The sequence below is a fragment of the Thermobia domestica genome, chromosome 4, assembly GCF_964235325.1.
Source record: "Thermobia domestica chromosome 4, izTheDome1.hap1.1, whole genome shotgun sequence".
Classification (NCBI taxonomy): domain Eukaryota; kingdom Metazoa; phylum Arthropoda; class Insecta; order Zygentoma; family Lepismatidae; genus Thermobia; species Thermobia domestica.
The window spans coordinates 10,586,204-10,609,414 of NC_137457.1; the positions used below are offsets into that span (position 1 = coordinate 10,586,204).

The following is a 23,211-nucleotide window of genomic DNA, read 5'->3' on the forward strand; positions in this document are numbered from 1 at the left end:
TCTATCTACCTGCAATAAATTTAAATCAACTATCGCCCTATAATTCTCCTTTTCTCAACACACACCCATGGTAAAGCCACTTAATTGTCTTATTATAGAAAACTTAACAAAATGACGTCTTCCTGCTGATTATTTCACCATTTTCTGACTAATAATGAAATACCTTTAAGTCCAACATGATACGTGATTTACATCATGATTTCTTTTCTTTTTTGTTTTTTCTACGGCTCCCATAAAGAACTTATTTTCACTGTTATAAAGGTATTTTATGTATTTTAATAAATGTAGAAAATCTAGGTATGCACTAACAACTCAAATGGATTTTCAAGAAACAGAACACATTAACAATGATATATTTCGCGTTCATTAAATACAAAAAAATACACTGCCTTGCAAGCAAAAATTCTTGTCCCAAAACTACAAACGATATAAACAAATCAAAAGGTACTTAGTTTTGAGGACAACACCCTCTGTGTTCATGTAATCTATAGCACGGCCAACAAGAGATGGTCTCTGACGCTTCTTACCACATGCGGTCGGACATTGCAGCCCCTACTTTGATACCAGTGTTACTAACCACGATCACTCTGTCTTATACCATTAATTAAATTGCCACTACAGTTGCACCGAAAAAAAAACCTTGACATGCGAGTAGTGGCAATGCCACTGCGAGCTGTCAGAGACGTTTTCTTACTGGACGCAGTTTAAATATTCAAAAGTAGTAACTTCTTTAAGTAAGCAATCATTCCAGTTAGTTGTCCTCTTGCATATGTTTATCTGTTTACTGAATACTATAACATATGGATCTTTACCTGCACTGTTCATCTCTTTCTCTCTACATAAATACACAAACATCCCATTCACTTTCCACGGTATAACTTCACCTTCCTCTTTACATAAAACTGTTCTCATCGCAATGGCGTACACACAATGCAATTATGTTATTTTAATATTAAATTCAGATGACCTCCAGACGAATGTACACAATCTTACAATCTCCACCCTAATTTCATGTCTTCCTTTCTCTACCGCAACTTCCGCTTTATCTTCATCCACATAGGTACTGTCATATGTTACTATCGTGAATACATTACACAAATCCATTTCAGCGCATTCTCCATAAGGGTCTTATAATAAAACATTTTCCTCCCTTTATATTATAATTACAACATTCTTTCACCATCCGCTTGAGAGCAAATCTGAAACCTTCCAGCATCTTCTTTCACCCATTCCAACGACCAACATCCGCTGCCGTGTTACATGCCATGCATATAAATGAATCAACAATATATTACCTTGTTATACGTGTGTAATCTGCATATTTTATTTCCTAAAGGTCTTTTCTATATTCTGCTTGTCACATTAACATTTCTAACAGCGGAAAACATTTATTATACGTAACGTGTCATTTACAAGATCATTAATATGCGGAGGAAGGTGCATATTATTCAAACTGTCAACCGCCCGTGCATTAGGAACTGCTACAATGCTGAAACTCTTCTCACTCATGAATATTTATGACTGAGGACTATTGTCCAACTACCTACTCACCCGTCTTAATATAAGAGAAATAAAAGTGAGGATTTCAAGATATTTGAAGCGAGAGTGTAGGTGAGGGGTGAGGGATGAATTCTGGTATCACAGTACCTGTTGTTCCATTATCTCTGCTGGGATTCTTGATGTCTTCTCGATGATCGACCAGTGATCTGCCGTTCTGGTTATAATGTGAACTGACTCTCTAGCCACTGAGCTAGATCCTGCCGTTGACTAAATTAGAAATAGTACGGCTAGTTTTCTAAGTAACCGACTCTGATGTTCTCCAGGCAACTCTAAATACTGACTCCAACAAACTTCAAAGATTGTTTGCTAAATACAGACACGTGACGATGAAATGATTTCGTCTCAACAGGTACTTTTGACGTCAGAATGGTTAGATAATCGGGAAAGGAACTCTCTCAGCTTTATTACATAAAATACACACTGGCACAATACATTATATAAACGTAAACAAACACTTTCACGATTCAGCAAAAAAGACACAAAACTACGGAAGAAAACATTAACCGAATTCTTAGACGTAAATGAATTTCATTAGCTAAGTCTTCCGAATGTCTAGCGTTCTTGATATATACAAAACAGTTTTATGTAATTAGAGAAAAAAAAAATAGCTTCACAAAACTGATGACAAATCTTGATGAAAATTATGTTTCTCAGGCAGACAATAAATGAATATGAGAAATCAACATAAATCAATAAATAACTGGTTATTTCGGCTTGGAAGACCAAGAGCAACCTGGACAGCCACAAAATTTGAAGACGAAGAATTGAGAGCATTGCTCGATCAGGATTCGTGTCAAACGCAGGACGAACTTGCAGAAGCATTAGGAGTTGAGCAAACAACAGTTTTCAAACGCCTCAAAAGCCATGGGAATGATTCAAAAGATGTCACATTGGGTTCCACATGAATTGAAAGAAAGAGACGTTGAAAGAAGAAAAATCGTTTGCGAATTGCTGATTCAAAGACAGAAAAGAAAGGGATTTTTGCATCGAATTGTTACTGGTGATGAGAAGTGGATTCATTACGAGAATCCTAAACGAAAAAAGGCCTGGGTGAAGCCAGGTCCATCACAACCGAAACGAGATATTCACTGTACAAGAGTTATGCTGTGTATATGGTGGGACATGAAAGGTGTGGTGTACTGTGAACTTCTGGAACCTGGTGAAACTATTAATGGATAACGTTATCGGCAACAATTAATGCGTCTCAAGCAAGCTCTGGCTCGAAAACGATCAGAATGGAATAACAGACATAATAAACTTATTTTTCAACACGATAACGCTCGACCACATGTCGCAAAACCGATCAAAACCTATTTGGAAAATGTCGGATGGGAAGTGGTACACCACCCGCCGTATTCATAAGACATTGTTCCGTCTGACTACTACTTGTTCGATTGCATGAATAACGATTTGATTGGACAGCGGTTCACTTCTTCAGAAAATATCGAAAAATGAATCTCTGATTGGATTGCTTCAAATGATGAGGAATTCTTTCGACACAGAATCTGTAAATTGCCTGAAAGACAGGGACGGCGCTAGAAACGCTTGATGGGGTGGACGGAAAGAGGCGGACCTAGTTGCTGGGTGGATGGACAATGAAAATGAGAACTGGGCAATGTAGACATGTTTTTGACAATAATTAAGTTTCATTTCCATACTCTTTAGTTAGCTACAGCTCAGACCGAAATAGGGGAGGAACAATGATGTGGAAAACAGCTGTCTTGTCCTTACAGAAGGTACAATTCCGGTATTCGTCTGGTGGAGCTGAAGAAATGCAGGACTTAGGATGGGCTGCGGGAGTCCGTGGCTATATGCTCGACCTATCGAATTCCGCGTGGCAGACACACTGCCTCTATTTCCAGTTTTTTTTTTTTTTTTTTTTTTTTTTTTTTTTTTTTTTTTTTTTTTTTTTTTTAAGCAATAATAACGGTGTGTAGTGTGTAGTTGAAGAATGCACATGAATGCATAGCAATAAAAGAAGATTCAAACAAAACAGACTAACAGATAATACAGGGTGTCTACTGAAATTCCAAATTGAAATTTCGTGACCTTTTCTTCAAATTATAAATTTCTTAACATTCTCAAGAGCGAATTTGGGTGCGAATTAGGCCGAATTTTCATGCATGCGATAGAAGTGTGCTTTGCTTGCGATTTGGTAGCGTCTAAAACCGACCATAGACATTTTTGGTGGTGAATTTTGACGTTTTATACAACAAAATTTTCCAGTCTGTACTTTTATTTGTACAAATAAAATCGTGACCCAAAAACTAAATTTCGTGACTTTTTCTTGACTTTCATGACCGTTTTCTGATTTCGTGACATTTTTTTCGCGACTTTCGTGACCGATAGACACCCTGTAATACTGTACCTTTCGTTAATAACATAAACTACACAATAAGTAGGTAAAGTAAAACAACATTTTTTGACGTGATCTCTATATGCAGCAGCAAGGACCTATGTTACTAAAAGAATAGGGAAATTCGACAGCATGATTGTTTGATCATAGCTTACATAGATATCTTTGAAAGTGAAACTTAAGTTTGCAACAAAATATATATATATATAAATTGGATAAAGAAGTAAATAGCAATTAACAGAACTTCATCATGATCCACAGAAAGAACAATGTATTTTAAACTATGAAGGGTTGATCACATGGTACGAACAAGCTTACAATAAACTTTTATAACTGCACTTTAATGAAGAGCAATGCGTGGATTTTTATGTCCAGCATTGAATGCTACCACATCCTCTACAGCAATACTCATTACAATTTTTCTTTCTACTGAGAGGAAACAAAGATCGCTTAGGCGTCCGTTTGCCATTCGATTTCTTAGATATGTTTGAACCCGTCTAAGACACAAGAAAAAACGCTCACATGGTAAACTAGATACAGGAATGATGACAACAATTACGGCTAATTTGTGAATTTCTTGAAAACAATTTCGAAACGATCCATTACTTCAGTAAGCTGAGAAATGGAAGTAATTTTTCATTGCTTTTCCTCCTCATAACGTTTCAAAACTTTCGGGAGAAGTTTCAGTTCCACCTCTACACTATCGACATCACATCTATAATGACGTGCAAGTGGTTCAATTTTCTCAAATGAGAGGAAGTGTTCACTTTTAGGGTGTAGACTGCTTATCCCACATAGAATACCTGTATTTTCTGTAAAACGCCTATTCTTTTCTGCAAGTATTCTGTTAAGTAAAGGAAGAAATATCCTAAGTCTGTAGTCTTCTTGAAAGTGGATATCTTCTTCCTCAACTGATATTTGCTCAGTCATATTATACTGACGTAAATGATGGGGTAGTGATCGTGTTCTGGTCATTGAACCCGTTAGAGATATACCGTTATTTTCAGCAAGACTCAAAGACTCAAAGACAGTTGCACAAGTGAAACCATTACACAGAATTACATATGAACAATTTCAAAGTACGACAGAGTACAGAAGAACTAATTTAGTTCAAGTTAGTTAACAACGACTTTTATTGGTCCAAATTAAAGAAATACACCGACTTAATCTGCATATCAATAAGAAAAGTGAATAAAGATACGAATTATTTGAGTCCACTTTGGCTCAGACTCATTTTACCAAAGATACTATTTCACTAAATGCCTCTCGTGGGGTCTGTATGACCCCCCCACACACACACACAAAAAGTGCGGCATTTTCGATGTATTTTATCAATAGTAAACATTGAAACGAAACAATATTTATAATTTTTCTTCGATTGCAATTACATAACAATAATAACAACTACAAAAAAATCACAAAATAAACATTTATAAACTTGTAAAAAAAAGTTGCTTTTGTAGTATAATCTTTTTGAGTAATGAATGGGGAATTTAGGTCTGAATATAATACGAATAATATACGGGAGTGAAACGTGATAACCCACAAATGTGTGTTCATCAAGATTTTACAAACACTTACACTTTTACGAACATTTTTTTTTTGTTTTTTTGGTTTAAACCAGTTTTTTTTTTTTTTTTTTTTTTTTTTTTTTTTTTTGAAAAAACCAGCTGGTTTAAACCTTGGTTTAAATCATGGTTTAAACCACCTTGGTTTAAACCAGCCAACCCTGCTGTGAAACGAAACACAATTGTTTAAGGGAACTGAATGGTAACGCTGCTGCCGAGGATTTCCTTCAATAAGTTCTCTTTCAAACACAATACTCCTGCACGCAGCACACAGTTGGGAAGGTCATTATATTACCATTCGAATGTGATAAATCTCACTTTTGTAGAATAATTACAGAATGAGCAATGAATATTTTTATTCAACGTCAAAAATAGTTGACCTGTTGCTCTCAAACAGTTGAAAATAGAATATTTCTTGCATTCAAACAAGTATTTGAGAGGGATTAAATGGACAGTTACAGCAAAGTAACCGAAATCATTATATATATATATATAGTCCCAAATGGTAAGTAACATTTAGTTTTCATTTCTTAAAGGATGGGCACTATGAGAAGTTTAATCTACAATGTTCTACAATGTTATATTACAAACAGAATATGAGTACTGACCTTAAGAACAGTACGTATTTCATCCGCCCTTGGAATATCTTCCCCTGCAGCTCCTAACAGCAACTGTGCCTCCACCATATAATGTTCACTGGGCATTGGTGTGAAAAACCTGCAAAATACACAGATATATCATGAGATTTGCCAAAATTAATTAAGGCTTTATAAATACTAAGGCCTTTCTCGAACTAGAGCTCCTTTGTGGCTACGCTTATTTGGCGTGTGAGATACAGGTTCGATTCCCGGTGAAAGCTCATGTAGTTCGGATTCCACGTTAAACTGTAAGCCCATGCCTCATACAGCCTCGGTGCTGAAAGGCACGCCCGCAATCTTTCTCGAACTAGCTATTTTTTCAGTGCTTGGCCGGTTAGCCCTACCAACACCTACACTCAAGATGATGGGGTTGCCATCCTGAAGTCTCTCAAAGGGATTTTATTTATTTATTTATTTTTTTAACATTTTCCCACTATTATACAATGATTTTCACATTGTCAGTATTGATAAAATTCCAGTATTTTAAGTATCAGTAAGGCACCCTGTTATCTACTATCATATAATAAGTGAATTATCACTTAATAGTGCATAAAGTTTTTTTTTTTTTTTTTTTTGTTTTGTTTATTAACATAGAACAAAATGGACAATTAAAATAATATTTTTCAGTGAGAATATTTGGTACGCGGAAGGTAACAGAATAGTCAAAGCATCCAAAAGTAAGAATAACCTGAGGCTAAGGTTGTGTGAACTGGAAAATAAACTTTCCCCACAACAAGCTATAACATAACATCTAGCTAACCTTAATATGTGCATTTGTGATCTGATCTATTGTTTGAAAAAAAAAAAATATATATATATATATATCTGGTGGACAAATACACTGATTTTCCAAAACTGAACAAAAAAAAACTTTATATTTGTATACACAGCAATAATATTTATTAAAAAACTATAATTTGGACTTTTTAAAATTCAAAAATATAGTGCCAACTAGTTATAACAAACAAGGACATTTACGAGTATTAAAAAAAAAAAAAAAAAGTTGGATAAACCAAGAAATCATTCGAAATCATTTCAACGATTATTCATTCGGCTTCAAAAAACTCTATGGCCTATGGAACCCGGAGGTTCAATGCCGCGTTCACAAAAGCTCTCCACTGACTTCTATCCTTAGCTAAGTGCATCCAGTTTCTACTTTGTATTCCAATCTCTGCGAGATCCATCTTAATATTGTCCTCCCATCTGTGCCTAGGTCTTCCTAATGGTTGTTTTCCAATTGGTCTTCCAGTCAAGACTTTGAGAGCGTTTCTACTTTCTTCCATTCTAGCTACATGACCCGCCCACCTAAGCCTCCTAGACTTGACGATCCTAACAATGTTGGGTAGACCATATAAATTATCTAGTTCCTCGTTGTGAAGTTTTCGCCATTCCCCATTCCCGTTCTTCTTGGGTCCGAATATTCGTCTCAGGATCTTGTTCTCAAATACTTTCAGCATTCGGCTTCCACCATTTCGAATTCATTTCGTTTCGTTCAGAGATTCAACATAAAGCCTCTGAGTAGCTGTCGTCAGGACATTAATTATAAACTCAAAAAGAAAGTATAACTTATGTATGGCATTGTATGACAGGTTAAAATTATCTATTGGCAATTTACACGTTTTATAGTAATTGTATGCTTCTTCCTTTCCGTGTTTTATTTGTGTATTTGACCTATGCGTAATTGTTTCTTTTATTCCAATATTAATTAATTACATTTGACAACCTCTTCAGTTCGTGTCTTAAAACGGGGATGAAAAATGTTGAACTGAAAAGGGTCACCTTCCACTCACCATCTAAAATGAGTGGGAACGTTTACTACTTCTAAGCGAGAGGTTAATGATTTGTACATGCCTTTATCAGGATTTACCATAAAATGACAACTCAGATATAAAATTGATGATTGATGTCTGTATTTCTCATAATTAATGTCGAAGTGTTAAAATGTGATGTTTAGTTTCGGGTATTTAGAATGATCGCCAGAACGAGCAACGCAAACCAAGCATTGAGCTGTTGATTACTGTCATTAAGGCTACACATACCTCTGGATTCAACTTCAGCTGGTGGTCCTTGGTGGTCCTCTCCGTGTCAGGTCTCTGGATGAAAGATATCGCCTAAATGATATCTTTGTCGTGGTTTGTGCCTCAATGGTTAAGACACTCTGCTGCAGTCATTGACGACGACGATCTGATTCAGCTCTGCATCCAATGTACTCAATGGCTAACTCGAACGTTAGTTCGCTAAATGTACTTGAATTGTGACTCCTGTCTCACTTCTCTCCAACTTCTCAGTCTCACTCCTGCGTCGTACTTCGGAGTCTTACTTCTGAGTCCTACTTATCGGTCTCCCTACTGAGACCCGAGACCTCTCGTCCCTCCGTTTTTGTTGAACTCGTGTCCCAAGGAATTTGACTGTGGCAACTGACGTCAGACACGTGTGTGCTTCTTTCTTGAGGAAAACGAGGTCGCTTCCTCGTTGCAAACAACAACTCGCAATACTTGGAATGCTCTTGTCTCATGATTCTAGACAATTTCAACATACCCGTGAATGTGTTTCTTCTTCACAATAATTTTACAAATGCAACATCGTAAATTCTGTCGATTGCTCTCGCTTACACATTTGCAGAATTCAGTTCCTGAATTCTCAGACAGAGAACAATGTGCTACGATGATTTTAAAAAGCTGACAATACAATCATGTAAATTTAGTCAGAATTGCATTCGTGAGATTACATAGATTAACATTAATTATTTCCTTGTTTTTAATCCTTCACCAAAACAAAAATAAAATCTTTAATAAAGTTAATATTCCAAAATATACATAAAATTAATCATTAAATATGGGCTCTGCCACACATTATACATTATTCTTATTATTTTTATTCAATCTCTTTTATTCTACTATCTGTCACATTTGAATGAAAATGTCATGGATCATTTGGGTAATGGTCTCCATGTGACAGGCAATACACTATAACTATAATCCCACTATACTACCCGTTTCATTATTGCAGTATACTAATACACGTTACCTATTACACTGTTACAAATCAATTATATTTATTTTTTATATATATATATGTGTTACTATTATATAAAGTTGAAACTGACTATTTTAATGACTTTGTACCTCTTGAAACTCCCAACTGACCTCGATCAAATTTTTAACATACATGAGGTTCGAGCCTGGGATACTTTTTGACATTTCACTTTGACGGTGCAACTTAGGGGAGGGGAGGATACACATATAAATGATCGAAAATGGCCGATATTAGTGACGAATCCATACTTTTCGGGGTCACTCAGATGAACAGTGACATTACCGATGTCGTTTAAATCCAAATTCAGCCCCCGCAACTTGGGGTAGGAAGATTATATATATTTGGTCTAGGAATTAATTCGTGCGGGTGGACAAGAGATGGCGCAACGAACGGAGCGTCCCACAGTTCCGTGTATCCACACATGTGTTGCAAACCCCTGTCATCGCGTATCGTTCGTAGTATAGGGCAGTGGATTAAAGCGTCAACAACACCAGTTTGTAGTTAAGTGAACATGGCGCAATTTGTGCCTGATAAAGTGTTTTTGCGGGGTGTCCTGCTGCATTACTTTAACATGCAGAAAAGTGCGACTGAAAGTCATCGTATTTTGGTGGAAGTGTATGGTGACCATGCTCTAGCTGAGCGAACGTGTCAGAAGTGGTTTGCACGGTTTAGAAGTGGTGATTTCGGCTTGGCAGACCAAGAGCGAGCTGGACAGCCAAAAAAATTTTCAAGACGAAGAATTGACAGCATTGCTCGAGCAGGATTCGTGTCAAACGCAGGAACAACTTGCAGCAGCATTAGGCGTTGATCAAACAACAGTCTCCAAACGCTTGAAAGCCATGGGAATGATTCAAAAGATGTCACATTGGGTTCCACATGAATTGAAACACAGAGACGTTGAAAGACGAAAAACCATTTGCGAATTGCTGCTTCAACGACAGAGCAGAAAGGGGTTTCTGCATCGAATTATTACGGGTGATGAGAAGTGGATCCATTACGAGAACCCTAAACGAAAAAAGGCCTGGGTGAAACCAGGTGAACCAGGTCCATCACAACCAAAACGAGATATTCACTGTGCAAAGGTTATGCTGTGCATATGGTGGGATATGAAAGGTGTGGTGTACTATGAGCTGCTGCAACCGGGTGAAACTATGAATGGAGAACGTTATCGACGACAATTAATGCGTTTGAAGCAAGCTCTGGCCAGAACACGACCAGAATGGGAGAACAGACATGATAAACTTATTGTTCAACATGATAACGCTCGCCCACATGTCGCAAAACCGGTCAAAACCTATTTAGAAAATGTCGGATGGGAAGTTTTACCCCACCCGCCGTATTCACCAGACGTTGCTCCTTCGGACTACTACTTGTTCAATTGCATGAACAACGATTTGATTGGACAGCGGTTTACTTCTTCAGAAGATATCGAAACATGGGTCTCTGACTGGATCGCTTCCAAGGATGAGGACTTATTTCGCCACGGAATCCGTACATTGCCTGACAGATGGGCGAAAGTGGTGGCTAGCGATGGACAATATTTTTCTTAAGGTATTTATGTATTTTGTATTTGTACTACAGCTTCAATGTGTGCGTACCAATCGCACGAATTAATTCCTAGACCAAATATATATATATAAATGTTCGATATTAGTGAAGAATTCATAGTTTCGGAGGTAAAATAATGACCTGAACATTTGAAATTCTTATTTGAACCCAGCGAAGCAGATAATCGACGCTAGTAGTGTATAGATTTGGGTTTCATACAATTACGTCGTCATAAGATGCGTATCCAAAGTTCTAGGCTCTAAGAAAACGTCTATTTAATAGAATTTTGTAAATATTATCTAGGTCACTTACTATATTTTTGATATTCTTCATTTTCTTTACGTTACTCACTAGAGTTTAAAACATTGTGGGGAAGCTTCCGACGAACCTTAATCTCGTTAACCTAGTACGCTAGGCGCTAGGCTGCAGAATGTTCCATTCAGAAAATCACACTCGTCTCCAACGTAGTGTTTAAAGTCCCCAGTGTTAACTCTGCTACCCCCACCATCTGGTATTACCATTTAACTTTAGTGGGCGCATTCCCTCTTTTGGCATGGTGATCTTCAGACAATTAGTATAACTCAACTTTTCTATATTGCTGCGGAAACTAACTTACTTCGCTCGTATCGTAATACTTAGGCAATATGGTATTATCACAGCTATCAGCCAGAAAGTAACGCTCTACTGTAAGTGCCAACTGCGAGCTCAAGGCTCTACACGACGATCGTAGTTGGAGTTTAAGAAAGACTAGTTGGGCCAGTTTTGGCCATGATGGATCAGCTATGGCTACTCGCTTCTGATTGGAGGAGCCGGGCATGTGACGTCAGGAATAATCCAAATTCGTCCGTCCAGTTGAGGTCTATTCCTGTAAATCTTTCCAAACTACGTGAGAACCAAATCGTTCTCAAGAACAGAAAACAGAGCTTCTATTATCCTAACAGACGTAGTTCAGAAAATTATCTCACTGCCTGGAGTCACTAAGTCTGCGACGCAAGAGTCCAGGTATAGGTCCAAAAATGTAATGTCCCAAGAATACAAGTTGAATAAAATTTTGATTTTTTTTTTTTTTTCAGTTGAGTCCCCAAAGTAGCAGCCTTACTGTGAATCTTCATATTAAGGTTGTATAAATAATCAGGGCTCCCAAAATCCCAGACGTCAGGTTACCATGGCAACTGAAGTGCGAATCTGGCGCCTGGCTATATTTAAGGGCAAAATATATAGGTCTATATATCAAATTGGATTTGTATTATTATTGAGTCTGGTTTTTACAACGGATGCCAAGGACAGAAGAACGTTTTTCGAGCATTGGAAAATACTGATATACCAATGTACTCTTCTCAAAAAATTAAAAACTGAAATGAAATCTCTCGGTTTAACGTCCCACGATTATGTCCTTTACTTTAAAGGAGGCGGATGATTACAGCAAGTGAATGATGATGAAGGTACTGGTAGAATGAGAATGTAAGAGAAAACCGAAGTACCATGATAAAGCTCACGCACACGATGTTGTCCACACCAGTCTCGGGATAGAACCGGGGACACCACGTCCCAGAGGTAAGCACACTAGCACTGAGCCACCATCCTCAAAAACAATTTAAAATGCTATCGGTGTCTTCCATTTCAATTCAGGCAGAGCATGTACCATCACCATCTAAGATATTGTTGAAACTTTTTTTTTTTTTTTTTTAAGCAACTAGATATGATTCTAAGGGACCCATATTTTTTTGTTCTGGCGAAAAAAAATCCCCGCCAAGTAGAGCCCTGCATGGGCCGGGCTCAGCCCGCGGGCCGACTGTTATTTCTTTGGGCCGGGCCGGGCTTCGGTGGGCCGACACTGATTTCTCTTCAGGTCTGGCCGGGCTGGAGCCGATTAATTGCAATTCTTTAATAATTATTGACTTTCGTTAAACGATAATTAGAATAAATGCAAACGTTAAAGAAGTGTGCCCGTAAAAAATGTTACAAAATGAAAATTTATCGGGCCCGGGCCGGGCTTAGGCCAAGAATTTTAAAAAACTTATCGGACCGGGCCGGGCTCGAGCCGAAAATCTCCAAAATTTTTCGGAGGTACATTCGGGATGGATTGGGCTCGGGCCGAAAAGTTCGGGTGCAGGTCTCTACCGCCAAGTAATGGGCAATCAAAGACGGGAAGTACAATTTATGAATTGTAGATAACATGGAAAATGGTCAACTTCGGAGCCGCACCATTCTTCTATGCAAACAGGTAGAGTTATAATTTTTGTTGTGGTACGTACACTCATGTCCAAAATGATTGTCGCATATCTATAATTGTCTTCTTGTAAGAATATAATTTGATAATGATTTTGCAGAACACTTTTAATACTGATACTATGTGTATAATCGGGAAATGTATATTTGTGGTAAATTTCATAGGAAAAAAATGTAAATACGAAAATTATGAGTAAAACAAAATGTTGCAAAATGGACATGAAAGTTTTATTTTCGTTGTATTGTTCTTATTTACTGCTCTTTTGACATGGAATTTGCCACATACATGTCTTTGCCTATTATACACATACTAACATTATAAGAAATACCGGGCAAATTTGTTATCAAATTATATTCCTACAACATATTTATAGACATGTGACAGTAATTTTGGACATGAGTGTACATAGGGATATAAATAAACTATATTTTATTATAGTTTGGTTTGCGCATGCGTATCTTTTTGTACATAAATTAACAAATGCACGTTAGTTTATCTGAAAAGACGAAGTTTGTAAATCTTTTTCGAGCACTTCCGGTTCGAATTTTAAAATTCTGTTTTCACGGTTGGTGAGACCTAGCTACCCGCTTTCCGAAATAAAATTGTCTTTTCTGTGTAAAACCGTTTTGTCGAAAAAAAAATTGAGAAATAGTCAAATTTTCAAAAATTTTAATTTTTGAGCGCCATTTTCTCGAAAACACCATATTTTAAAATTCTGAAATTTTGCCAGATGCTTCAACTTTACATAAATAATACACACACCAAATATCATTCTCGAGCAATGCTTCATGAATTAACTACAGCCTTTTGAAGTTAGCGAAGTTTCGTTAACTTTGATGTCACAGTTGGCGACACTGGAAATGAAAAAAGTGCAACAATTTGATTATGTTTGTGGTTCACATTCATTAAATGAAGAATAAAAGTTTTTCCTGACTGCTTTTTATCATTTTGATCAAAAAGGCTCTTTGAAATAGTAAAATAAGCCTCCACCTCCACTGCTCTGATAGTAATCTGAGGTGGAAATTACGATTACGAAACACACAAATTTTAAGTTAACTTGAATTGGCCGTCCAATAAATTCTGATGATCTATAAAATGCATGAACTATTACCTCAGTGATGATCTGGAATATTCCAGACAACATCCCAATAAGTGCGATATCATTACAGTGATCGAAAATGGACGAAAAGTTGTGAAATCGAAGCGTTTTCTTACTCGTTCCATCAAGGAAATTTACGGACTTTTTAAACAAAACAATCCCAGCATAAGAATAGGTAATTCGAAATTTTATAGTATACGACCAAAGTGGGACAGTACGCAACCTGCGAGGGAAGTGTGTGTGTGTTTTGTGCAAATTTTAAGTTAACTGCTACTGCGTTGCAACAAATCAAACGTGCAGACTATATTCCAGTTCTCATAAGGGAAATATTTTCTTTAGTAGTATGATCCGTAGAAAATGACAGCTGTCTTCTTCAAGAATGTGATGAATGTCCTGGAGTGGAAGAAATAAGTGTGAAGTCTTTAATTATTGATCGTGATGAAAATGAAAGTGTTACGTATCTCATATGGGAAAACAATGATCTCGTTAAAAAAAACTGTGCCACTTTCTCTTTTTGTATCGTACGTTACTAGTTTAACTGTAAGAATCTTAATTCATGACTACATCAAGAAAATCCAAAGAGAATTAACTGCTACTGAAAAGCACTGTATAAAATTTCAAGATACAAATTCTATTTTACTTCATGTGTACTTCGTTGAAAAGTGGACTCTTATTCTGCAAAGTGAAATTCAGAGTTATCACCGAGAAAACGAGCAAATTTCCATCTTTACGGCAGTGGTACATTATTATAAAAGAACTAACAGTTTTGTTGTAATAAGCGACGACGAAACACACGATACGGCTCAAGTGCTCATAGCCATAGACAAGATTCTAAAAATACTCGAAGAAAAGCGAAAATAGAAAAAGGTTCGAATACGTCAAAATAAGTGTCTACAATTTCCCAAACCGTATCGGTGATTTCTGATGGTGCTGCATCCCACTTTAAAAATCGCTTTAAGATGTTCGAGATGCAGACAGGTCCGATAAAGCAGTGGTTTTTCAGTGAAACCGGAATTGCAAGTTCTCTGCGATAGTATTGAGGGAGGGGGGATAAAGAATGTGGCAACTCGGGCATAACCTAAGGCAAGACAGATACACAGTCTTAAAACTGCAGAAGAATTCGTGAGTATAGTGCAAGTACAAACTCCGGATATTACTCTCGTTTTGTTGCCTGGAACTGAATTCGACAATTTCGGAAAAAGAAAGAAAAAAAAAAAATTGGCGAAGTTTTTATGGCAGTAACGAGTCACCATGAACTAACTTCACGCTTCCTCCAAAATCGAGCTTCTGCAATTCAAAGTGTAAATTGTTACATGCAGATATGATAACCAGTGGTGGGTAGCAGAAATATTATGAATAAATCATGAATTATATGAAGTTGAAGTGCTGTTTACGCTTCCACATGGACCTTCAGCAAGGTACAGGTTTCCCGAAGAGTATAAGAGAAGTGAAAATAAGTGTTTTGTAACTATCGATAATGTGCTCCGAGTTGTGAGTGCACCAACTGCTATTGCAGCATCTGCACTGCTACATGCTGTTAACGAAGAAGACATCACGCAAGCAAATGATTGGTTCATGTGGAAAACAAAAAAATCAGTGAAATTTTGATTTCCGAAAACCATTTTAAGTAAGTGAACTTAAAATTTGTGTGTTTCGTAACCGTAACTTCCACCTCAGATTACTTCGGTTTAAGAAAACGGAGGAGTAGAGGGAGGCTTATTTTATTATTTCAGAGAGCCTTTTTGATCAAAATAATAAAAAGCATTCAGGAAAAGAACTTTTATTCGTTATTAATGAATATGAACCAGAAATATCAAATTGTTGCACTTTTTTGTTTTCAGTGTTGCCAACTGTGACATCAAAGTTAAAGGAAGTTCGCTAACTTCAAAAGGCTGTCGCTAATTCATAAAACATTGGTAGAAAACATGTACATTTGGTATGTTTATTATTCATGTAAGGTTGAACCATCTGGCAAAATTTCAATTTTAAAATATGGTGTTTTCAAGAAAATGGAGCCCAAAAATTGGAGATTTTTGAAAATCTGACTTCTCGATTATTTTTTCAACAAAACGGTTACACACAGAAGCGATACATTTTTTTTTTCGCAAAGCGGGTAACTAGGTCTTACCGATCATGAAAACAGAATTTTAAAATTCGAACCGGAAGTGGTCGAAAAAATCGCAAAATTCAACTTTTCAGATAAACTGACGTCTATTTTTTAATTTAAGTACAAAAAGATACGCATGCGCAAACCAAACTATAATAAAATAGTTTACTTATATCCCTATGTACATATCACAAGAATTATAACTCTACCTGTCTCCAAAGCTGAATGGTGGGGCTCCCAAGTTCACTATTTTCTATGTTTTCTACAATTCGTAAATTGTATTCCGTGTCTTTGATGACCCAGTACTTGGCGGGAAATTTATTTTCAATAAAATAAAAAACTATGGGTCTCTTAAAAACATGTCTAGTTGCTATATAAAAAAAAAGTTTCAACAATATCTGTGATGGTGATAGTGCATTTTTTTCTTTTGAGTTGAAATGGAAGGCACTAATCTTATTCTATGTAATACTTGAAGATGAGGACTCTGGCTCCTTCATATAACGTGAAACAAAATAATCTTCATACTACTAAACCAATCTTATGGCTGGTATCCTTATTTTTCTTCTCGAAATCAGTTGCTAAAACAATAAAAACAGAAGTTCTACCCTCGGCTTCCACTGGTGTCATCCTGTCAACGATATGAGACTATCTACTTAACTGTTTAAAGACCAAAGTCGATGGGCTACGGAATAAGGCTGGCTCGGCAAAATTGATAAATTTGCTAAATAATTCCCTTTACAAATGGATGTGTTCAAACTATTCGAACTTAACTGATAATTAAACATAAGAAACATACATTAATGTATGTCAGAACACTAACATCGAAGAATTTTTATGGGACTAAAATTACTTTTAAATAGAGATGCAAGGGCTCGGAAAAAAACCGGCTTTTTTGAAAAAAAAAACTCGGTTTTTTCTGCTTTGCTTTTTCGCTTGGGAAATTTTGGGCTTTTTTCAAAATTCTGCTTTAAATCGATAAAGCAGACTTTGTTTCGCTTCTCTATAACACAGAAAGTCATTTAATTGGTGGTTGATGCCGATAAGAATATAAAACCTCGAAAGTAAACCATGAATTTCGAAAAGATATTTTAAACAATTTTACTTCAACATTTTTACATTATGAATTCCAAAGGATTAACCAATGTATATAATAAACACATTTTAACCTCCTATATACAAAAGTAAGCAGAGTTGGCAAGAACCATCGTTGTTTCTGAAAATGCCAAAAACCCGTTTTGGGGGGGGGGGCAGTTTAAACCAGGCTTTTTTGGGGTTTAAACCAGGTTTTTTGATTTAGATATTTTGCTTTATGTATTTGTATTACATATTCACAGAAATAAGTTTGTTTCGCCTTGGTGTTATTATTCAACAACGGGGTTATGCTGGAAGAGGTCCCATAAGCTTAAAGAAGTCCGGTCAATAAATTTCTTAAATTGAGAAACTCCCGCCCTAGCCATCGGGAAAATCCCGTCATTCTTTTAAATGTAAAACAATAACGGGAAAATCCTGTAAAATTTAATTTGCATGTAAAATTTAAAGGTCAAGTATTATAATCAGTACGCTAAAACTGAGTCACAGACAATCATAGTCAACGCCTTGCGAATAAAATCAGAAAAATAAACACACTGCTGAACAAGACTGCACTAAGATCCTCATCAGACGTGAGTGTACATCTGATGAGGATCTTGGATAGAAGATCGAAACGTCACGTGTAAATGTGTTTTTATATTAAATAAGTGCAGTCTTGTTCAGCAGTGTGTTTATTTTTCTAAAACTGAGGTATTTACAAATTTAGTATGTAGGTATCATTGAAAGTCCAATTCAAGCTAATGTTGGAAGCTAAGTAGGCAATCGATAAATTTTACCAATTTTAATCAATATATTTAAGCAACCTTCGCTTCTTTATAAAACAACAGGCATGCAGAAATATATAATTTGGTTTCGTTTTGTATGTTTAGGCTTAACATCCTTACGTAATACCGAGGTTATCAAGGAGAAGACTTTCGCTTAAAGTGACATCCGAAAGAGTACTTGGTTTACACATGAAAGAAGGGTTGTGGTTCGACCGACAATTGAACATGGGACACCTTGATTAAAAGGTGAAAAGGAAATAAGACTAATGCAGATGGTTTGACATGTGAAACGTCACTATGAAGTTCACACGATTCGCATTTTTGTTCTTTTAATTTTTTTAGTTTAAACCAGTTATTAAAAAAAAAAAAAAAAAAAAAAAACAGCTGGTGTAAACGAGCCAACCCTAAGAGTAAAAACTTCTTTCAAAAAATACACAAATAACTAGCAAAATTGTATGTAGTATTTTTACTTCAAAATATTCCATACCCTCTTTTTGAAACAAAATAAAATTAAAATAAAACATAAGAGAAATACTTAGATTTGTATGATACAATTAAAGGCTGCACATGGTTCTGTATATTCTTGAAATTCTACAGTCAAGTTTTTTATAACCACCATCAAGGGCGCCCATCAGGGGGGTTAAGGGGGCGCTTGCCCCCCCTAGAGGAAAATGTACTTCAGAATATTGAAAATCCAATAGGATTTTTACATTAGTTACAGCAAAATTTGAAACTATTTTTGAAACGTCGCTTATACTTCCCCTCCTTGGAAACCACAACATGGGCGCCCTTGACCACCATCACGGTTTACCCAGTCCTCAAGTTTTCTGAATTTTTAACAAGAGGGATTCAACATATCATTACGGAAAAAAAAAAATAAAAAAAAAAAGACTACGGAATATATTTAAGTTAAGCTAAATACAACTGCACAACAAACGTGACTGAGTGGTTGGCTTTAGCGCTTCTATCGGGAAGTCCGGGATTCAACCCAGCATTCGACCATTCTGACAAAGCCTTCCTTCATTCCATCTGAGAATGTAGAAATAGTGCGTGTACTGGCCGACTAGGAGTGTAGGAGTTGGCTGACTTCCTTTCTTATTGTTTTTAAATCGTTATTATTACTAATTACCAGCAGTGACGGTTTTGCGAAGGTTAGAGGATCGGTCTTTCGGACTGAAGCCTGTTCTCCAAAGTTGTGGAATGTCTAAAACGAACGAAATATCTATTAGTTATGCCTTTACACATAAACTTTAAGCTCCCATCAAATAAAAATTACGAATGTTTAGAAAAACTAAACATTAGTAGTAAGAAAACCCCTCCCAAAACACTTTTTTAAATTCGCCACTGATTCTCAGTATAAAATGATCTTCAAGGTTGTATCCGGAAGATTATTGCTAAACATATAAACGAAACGAAATATTAGTTATGCCTGTACTCATAAACTTCAAGCACCTCCCAAATAAAATTAGGACTTTTTAGAAAACGAAACAATCAGAGAAACCCCTCCCAAAGTACTTTTCTAAATCCGCTATTGATTATTTGTATAAATTGGTATTCAAGGTTGTATCTGGAAAATTATTGCTAAATCATTGCACAACTACAGTATAACAGAAATGTGCAAATACGGTTTGACGGACATATTGAAAAACGTATGCTTTGACGGATATATAGAAAAACGTAAGTTTAACTTTCGTGCTAGAAGCTGGAGTACTAAGCTCTTAGAAATGAAACACGGATGACAAACTAAAATGATCTAGAGAAGGAAAAAAATGTCGATAACTCAAAAGTTAAAATAAAGTTAAATAACAAGTAAAATTGCTCTCAAATACTACATTCTTCATGTTAGCTTTAATTCGTAACATATGTGCTCCATCCATCTTGATGGTGAATTACAGAGCTAAATATGGCATTCAGGTCGTGGAAATCTTATCTAACTATAGAATATACTATAAGAAAGCTATTTGGATAGCAAAATCATGAAAATGAAAAAAGCCAAAATTTCCAAAATTCTCGTTTTTTTCCAAAAAAGCCGGCTTTTTATGTGAAAAAAACCATCGATTCAAAAAAGCCGGCTTTTTTGCATCTCTACTTTTAAATAATCTTGAAATCAAAATGAAATGAAATCTAAGTTTCAAATCCCACGCTTATACTGGTTAGGCTAAAGGAGACGGTGATGATGGGAACTGAATGAAATGGTGGAATGAAGAAAGTGGGAGGAAACAGGAGAACCGCGAGGAAACCTACGCACACGGAGATTGTCCACCACAAAGTTCACTTGGAATCCTCATTAAAAGTTACTCGTTTATATAATCTACATACTGGAATAAAAATAGTTAAGTATTATAGTTACATTAAAGCATGTACTACAGTATGTCTATAAAGTCGCGCAACCCAAAGTTTGATTGCGTATATCTTTTGAATGAAGAACGATAAACACACATGAGACTCCAAACAAATGTGAGCGTGTTCTGTGTAGAAATTTTCGAGATCATGACTAATGTTGGAATTTGTAACGTTTTTATGTAGTGACGAAAGAAAGTACTGAAGGTACTGAGTTTTTATTCAAAAATTTGCGATAAAAAAAATACCCACGTGGCAACTGGCATAAAAACTCAGGTTATCAATTATGTGCAAATTCTCATTGCTTATCATTAATTAACCTAAAGCACACCTGTTGCAGTTATTTTATGACAACAGTGTTGGCAGGGGCTGCGTTTCTGTCAAAAGCACCCATTTTTACAGAATTGCATTAAATACTCTTTTTACATGGCAACACTGCATCAACTTTGTCACAATTTTGCATCAATGAATAAATGTTGATGCACACTGCACATATATACAGGGATTCACCCGCAGGTGATCAGTTTTCTGCAACTGAATATTAATTTTCTTCATTTTGTACATTTTTTATTTTACACTTTCAGTACTTCGTTTCGTCACTACACAAAACACTACATATTCCAACATTAGTCATGATCTCGAAAATATCCACATAGAACACGCTTACATTTGTTTGGAGTCTCATGTGTGTTTATCGTTCTTGATTCAACAGATATACGCAATCAAACTTTGGGTTGCACGACTTCACGAACACACTGTAGTATATGCTTTAATGTAACTATAATACTTAACTACTTTTATTCCAGTATGTAGGTTACATACACGAGTAACCTTTAATAAGGATTCCAAGTGAACTTTGTGGTGGACAAACACCGTGTGCGTGGGTTTCCTCGGGGTTCTCCCGTTTCCTCCCAATTTCTTCATTCCATCATTTCATTTATGCTTGTTTTCAAAGCTAAACCAACTTTTCTTATCAGCGGTAAAACTGTCATCTAGTTGTTAGCAGCCATGTGTGGTTTGTCAATCAGCTGGATTTTGCCGGTATTACAAAAGCTTAGCCGCTCCTCCTGTCGCCAGGGTAAACAATGAAGTCTCAAACTATTCTTCTTTGTGTGTTGCAAACCAATAAACAGATAAATAAAACATGAATAACCATTTAAAATAGGAACAAAATACGTACAGGTCATTTAACATGTAATTTTCTTTCGTATTATATAATAATAATAATAATAATAATAATAATAATAATAATAATAATAATAATAATAATAATAATAATAATAATAATAATATTATGATACTTTTTTTACGTCCGAGCCTTTTCGGGCTACTATGCATTTTCGGTAATGCTCGGAAATAGAATCGATCCTGGACTGCCGGTGGGACCGACCCGATTGAACCGTATGAATGGGGTTGGCCTGATAATCCTGTTTTTATGTGAACAAGCTTAGTCTGTCATGATTGTAAATGGCGTGTTCTTTCACTTTATTATCGTAATACAAATTGTTCTAATTATCATGTACGAACTCATAACGAGTCTATTGGGTCAAACGGTCCAAACAGGCTAAACACGGGTCAAACGGGTTTATCAGGTCTAAGGATCGAGTAAACCAAACGCAATGGGTATCGGGCTGGTACTGTTTACCTAAAAAGTTCAAGCACTAATTATAGGTTAAAGTTAATTCTTAAAAGCTCTAATTGTTTGCATTCACTTTTTTCTTTCTTTTTTTAGTTAGCCAACCAACGAACTTGCGGATACATAAATATAAATGCTCAAATCTAAATTATTGCATTATATTATTGCAACGAGCATGAACGTGATTTACTATTAGGAGTTAGCGTGATGCACTGATGTTAGTCTTTTATAAATAACATTATTATTATTATTATTATTATTATTATTATTACAGTATTATTCGACAGGCCCGTGGATAATACTATAATGACAATTTAAACTTTAACACAAAGAAATGGTGTAAAAAGCATTCTATTAAGTACAAAATTCCTCATATTTATTAACGTATGCGGGTTAACATTTGAGTAATAAAGCTATCATTACTAATTTCTTGTGTGTACTACCCTACTTCGCAGTTTGTCCAGTTTTTATATACGTGATACATCACATTAGAATGAAACTGATCAATTGTTAACCTGCCTAACTATATCATAAAGTGAGAAATAATGTACTTATGAGCAGAACAAACAAACACTCAGAATCTTTATTAAGCCTTCTGCTAATATTATTACTATTAGCAATAATAACTAAATTCCTGGCGCAACAGCCTTTAGGAGGCCTGGACTTATGGCACTGATTCCTGTGGGATATTATACAGAGGTTGTTCAGCCTACGTTTGGCCGATTTCGTTCCTTCCCCCTCCCGGGCAGAATGGACTCACCCGACCTGGCTCGTGGCGTCCTGCAGTGTTGTGTAGTGGCTTTCCGGGAACGGAGTTGCTTTTCCGCGCGGACGACAATAACGCACAAAACAGGACCATTGTTGTGAATGTTGTGTTAAATTTGTTTCCAAGTGTGTGGGTTTCCGCTCTGTGACCGAAATGCCTCCCAAACTAAGCCGCTTTTGGGAAAGCTATGTTGCGGGTCTTTATGACGCCTACTTTAGTGTTTCTGTCATTAGTAAACAGTGCAAGAAGAATGGTTACAACATCAGTTTAAGTGGAATAAAAAATGTTATTAAAAAGTACAAGGCCAACGAAGCTCCACCATTTGGACCACCAACGAAGTTGCCTAGGAAGCGGGAATGCACCAAGGCCACCTCCACCATGTATAGGAAACTTCGCAAAATGGCAATGCAAGAAAATCCGCCAACACAAAGGTGTATGGCTAATCGTCTTGACGTGTCTTTGGGGACTGTGAGC

General features: G+C 36.3%; 1 protein-coding gene across 1 annotated transcript in view; it reads right to left on the reverse strand.

Annotated features, from left to right (window-relative positions):
• Psf2 (DNA replication complex GINS protein PSF2-like protein) overlaps nt 1-23,211 on the reverse strand; it is a 66,359-nt gene that overhangs the window by 22,877 nt on the left and 20,271 nt on the right. Inside the window, exon 3 of the mRNA XM_081755163.1 lies at nt 6,093-6,201. Within this exon, the coding sequence (XP_081611289.1) occupies nt 6,093-6,201 (109 nt within the window). The remainder of the gene's footprint in view (nt 1-6,092; nt 6,202-23,211) is intronic.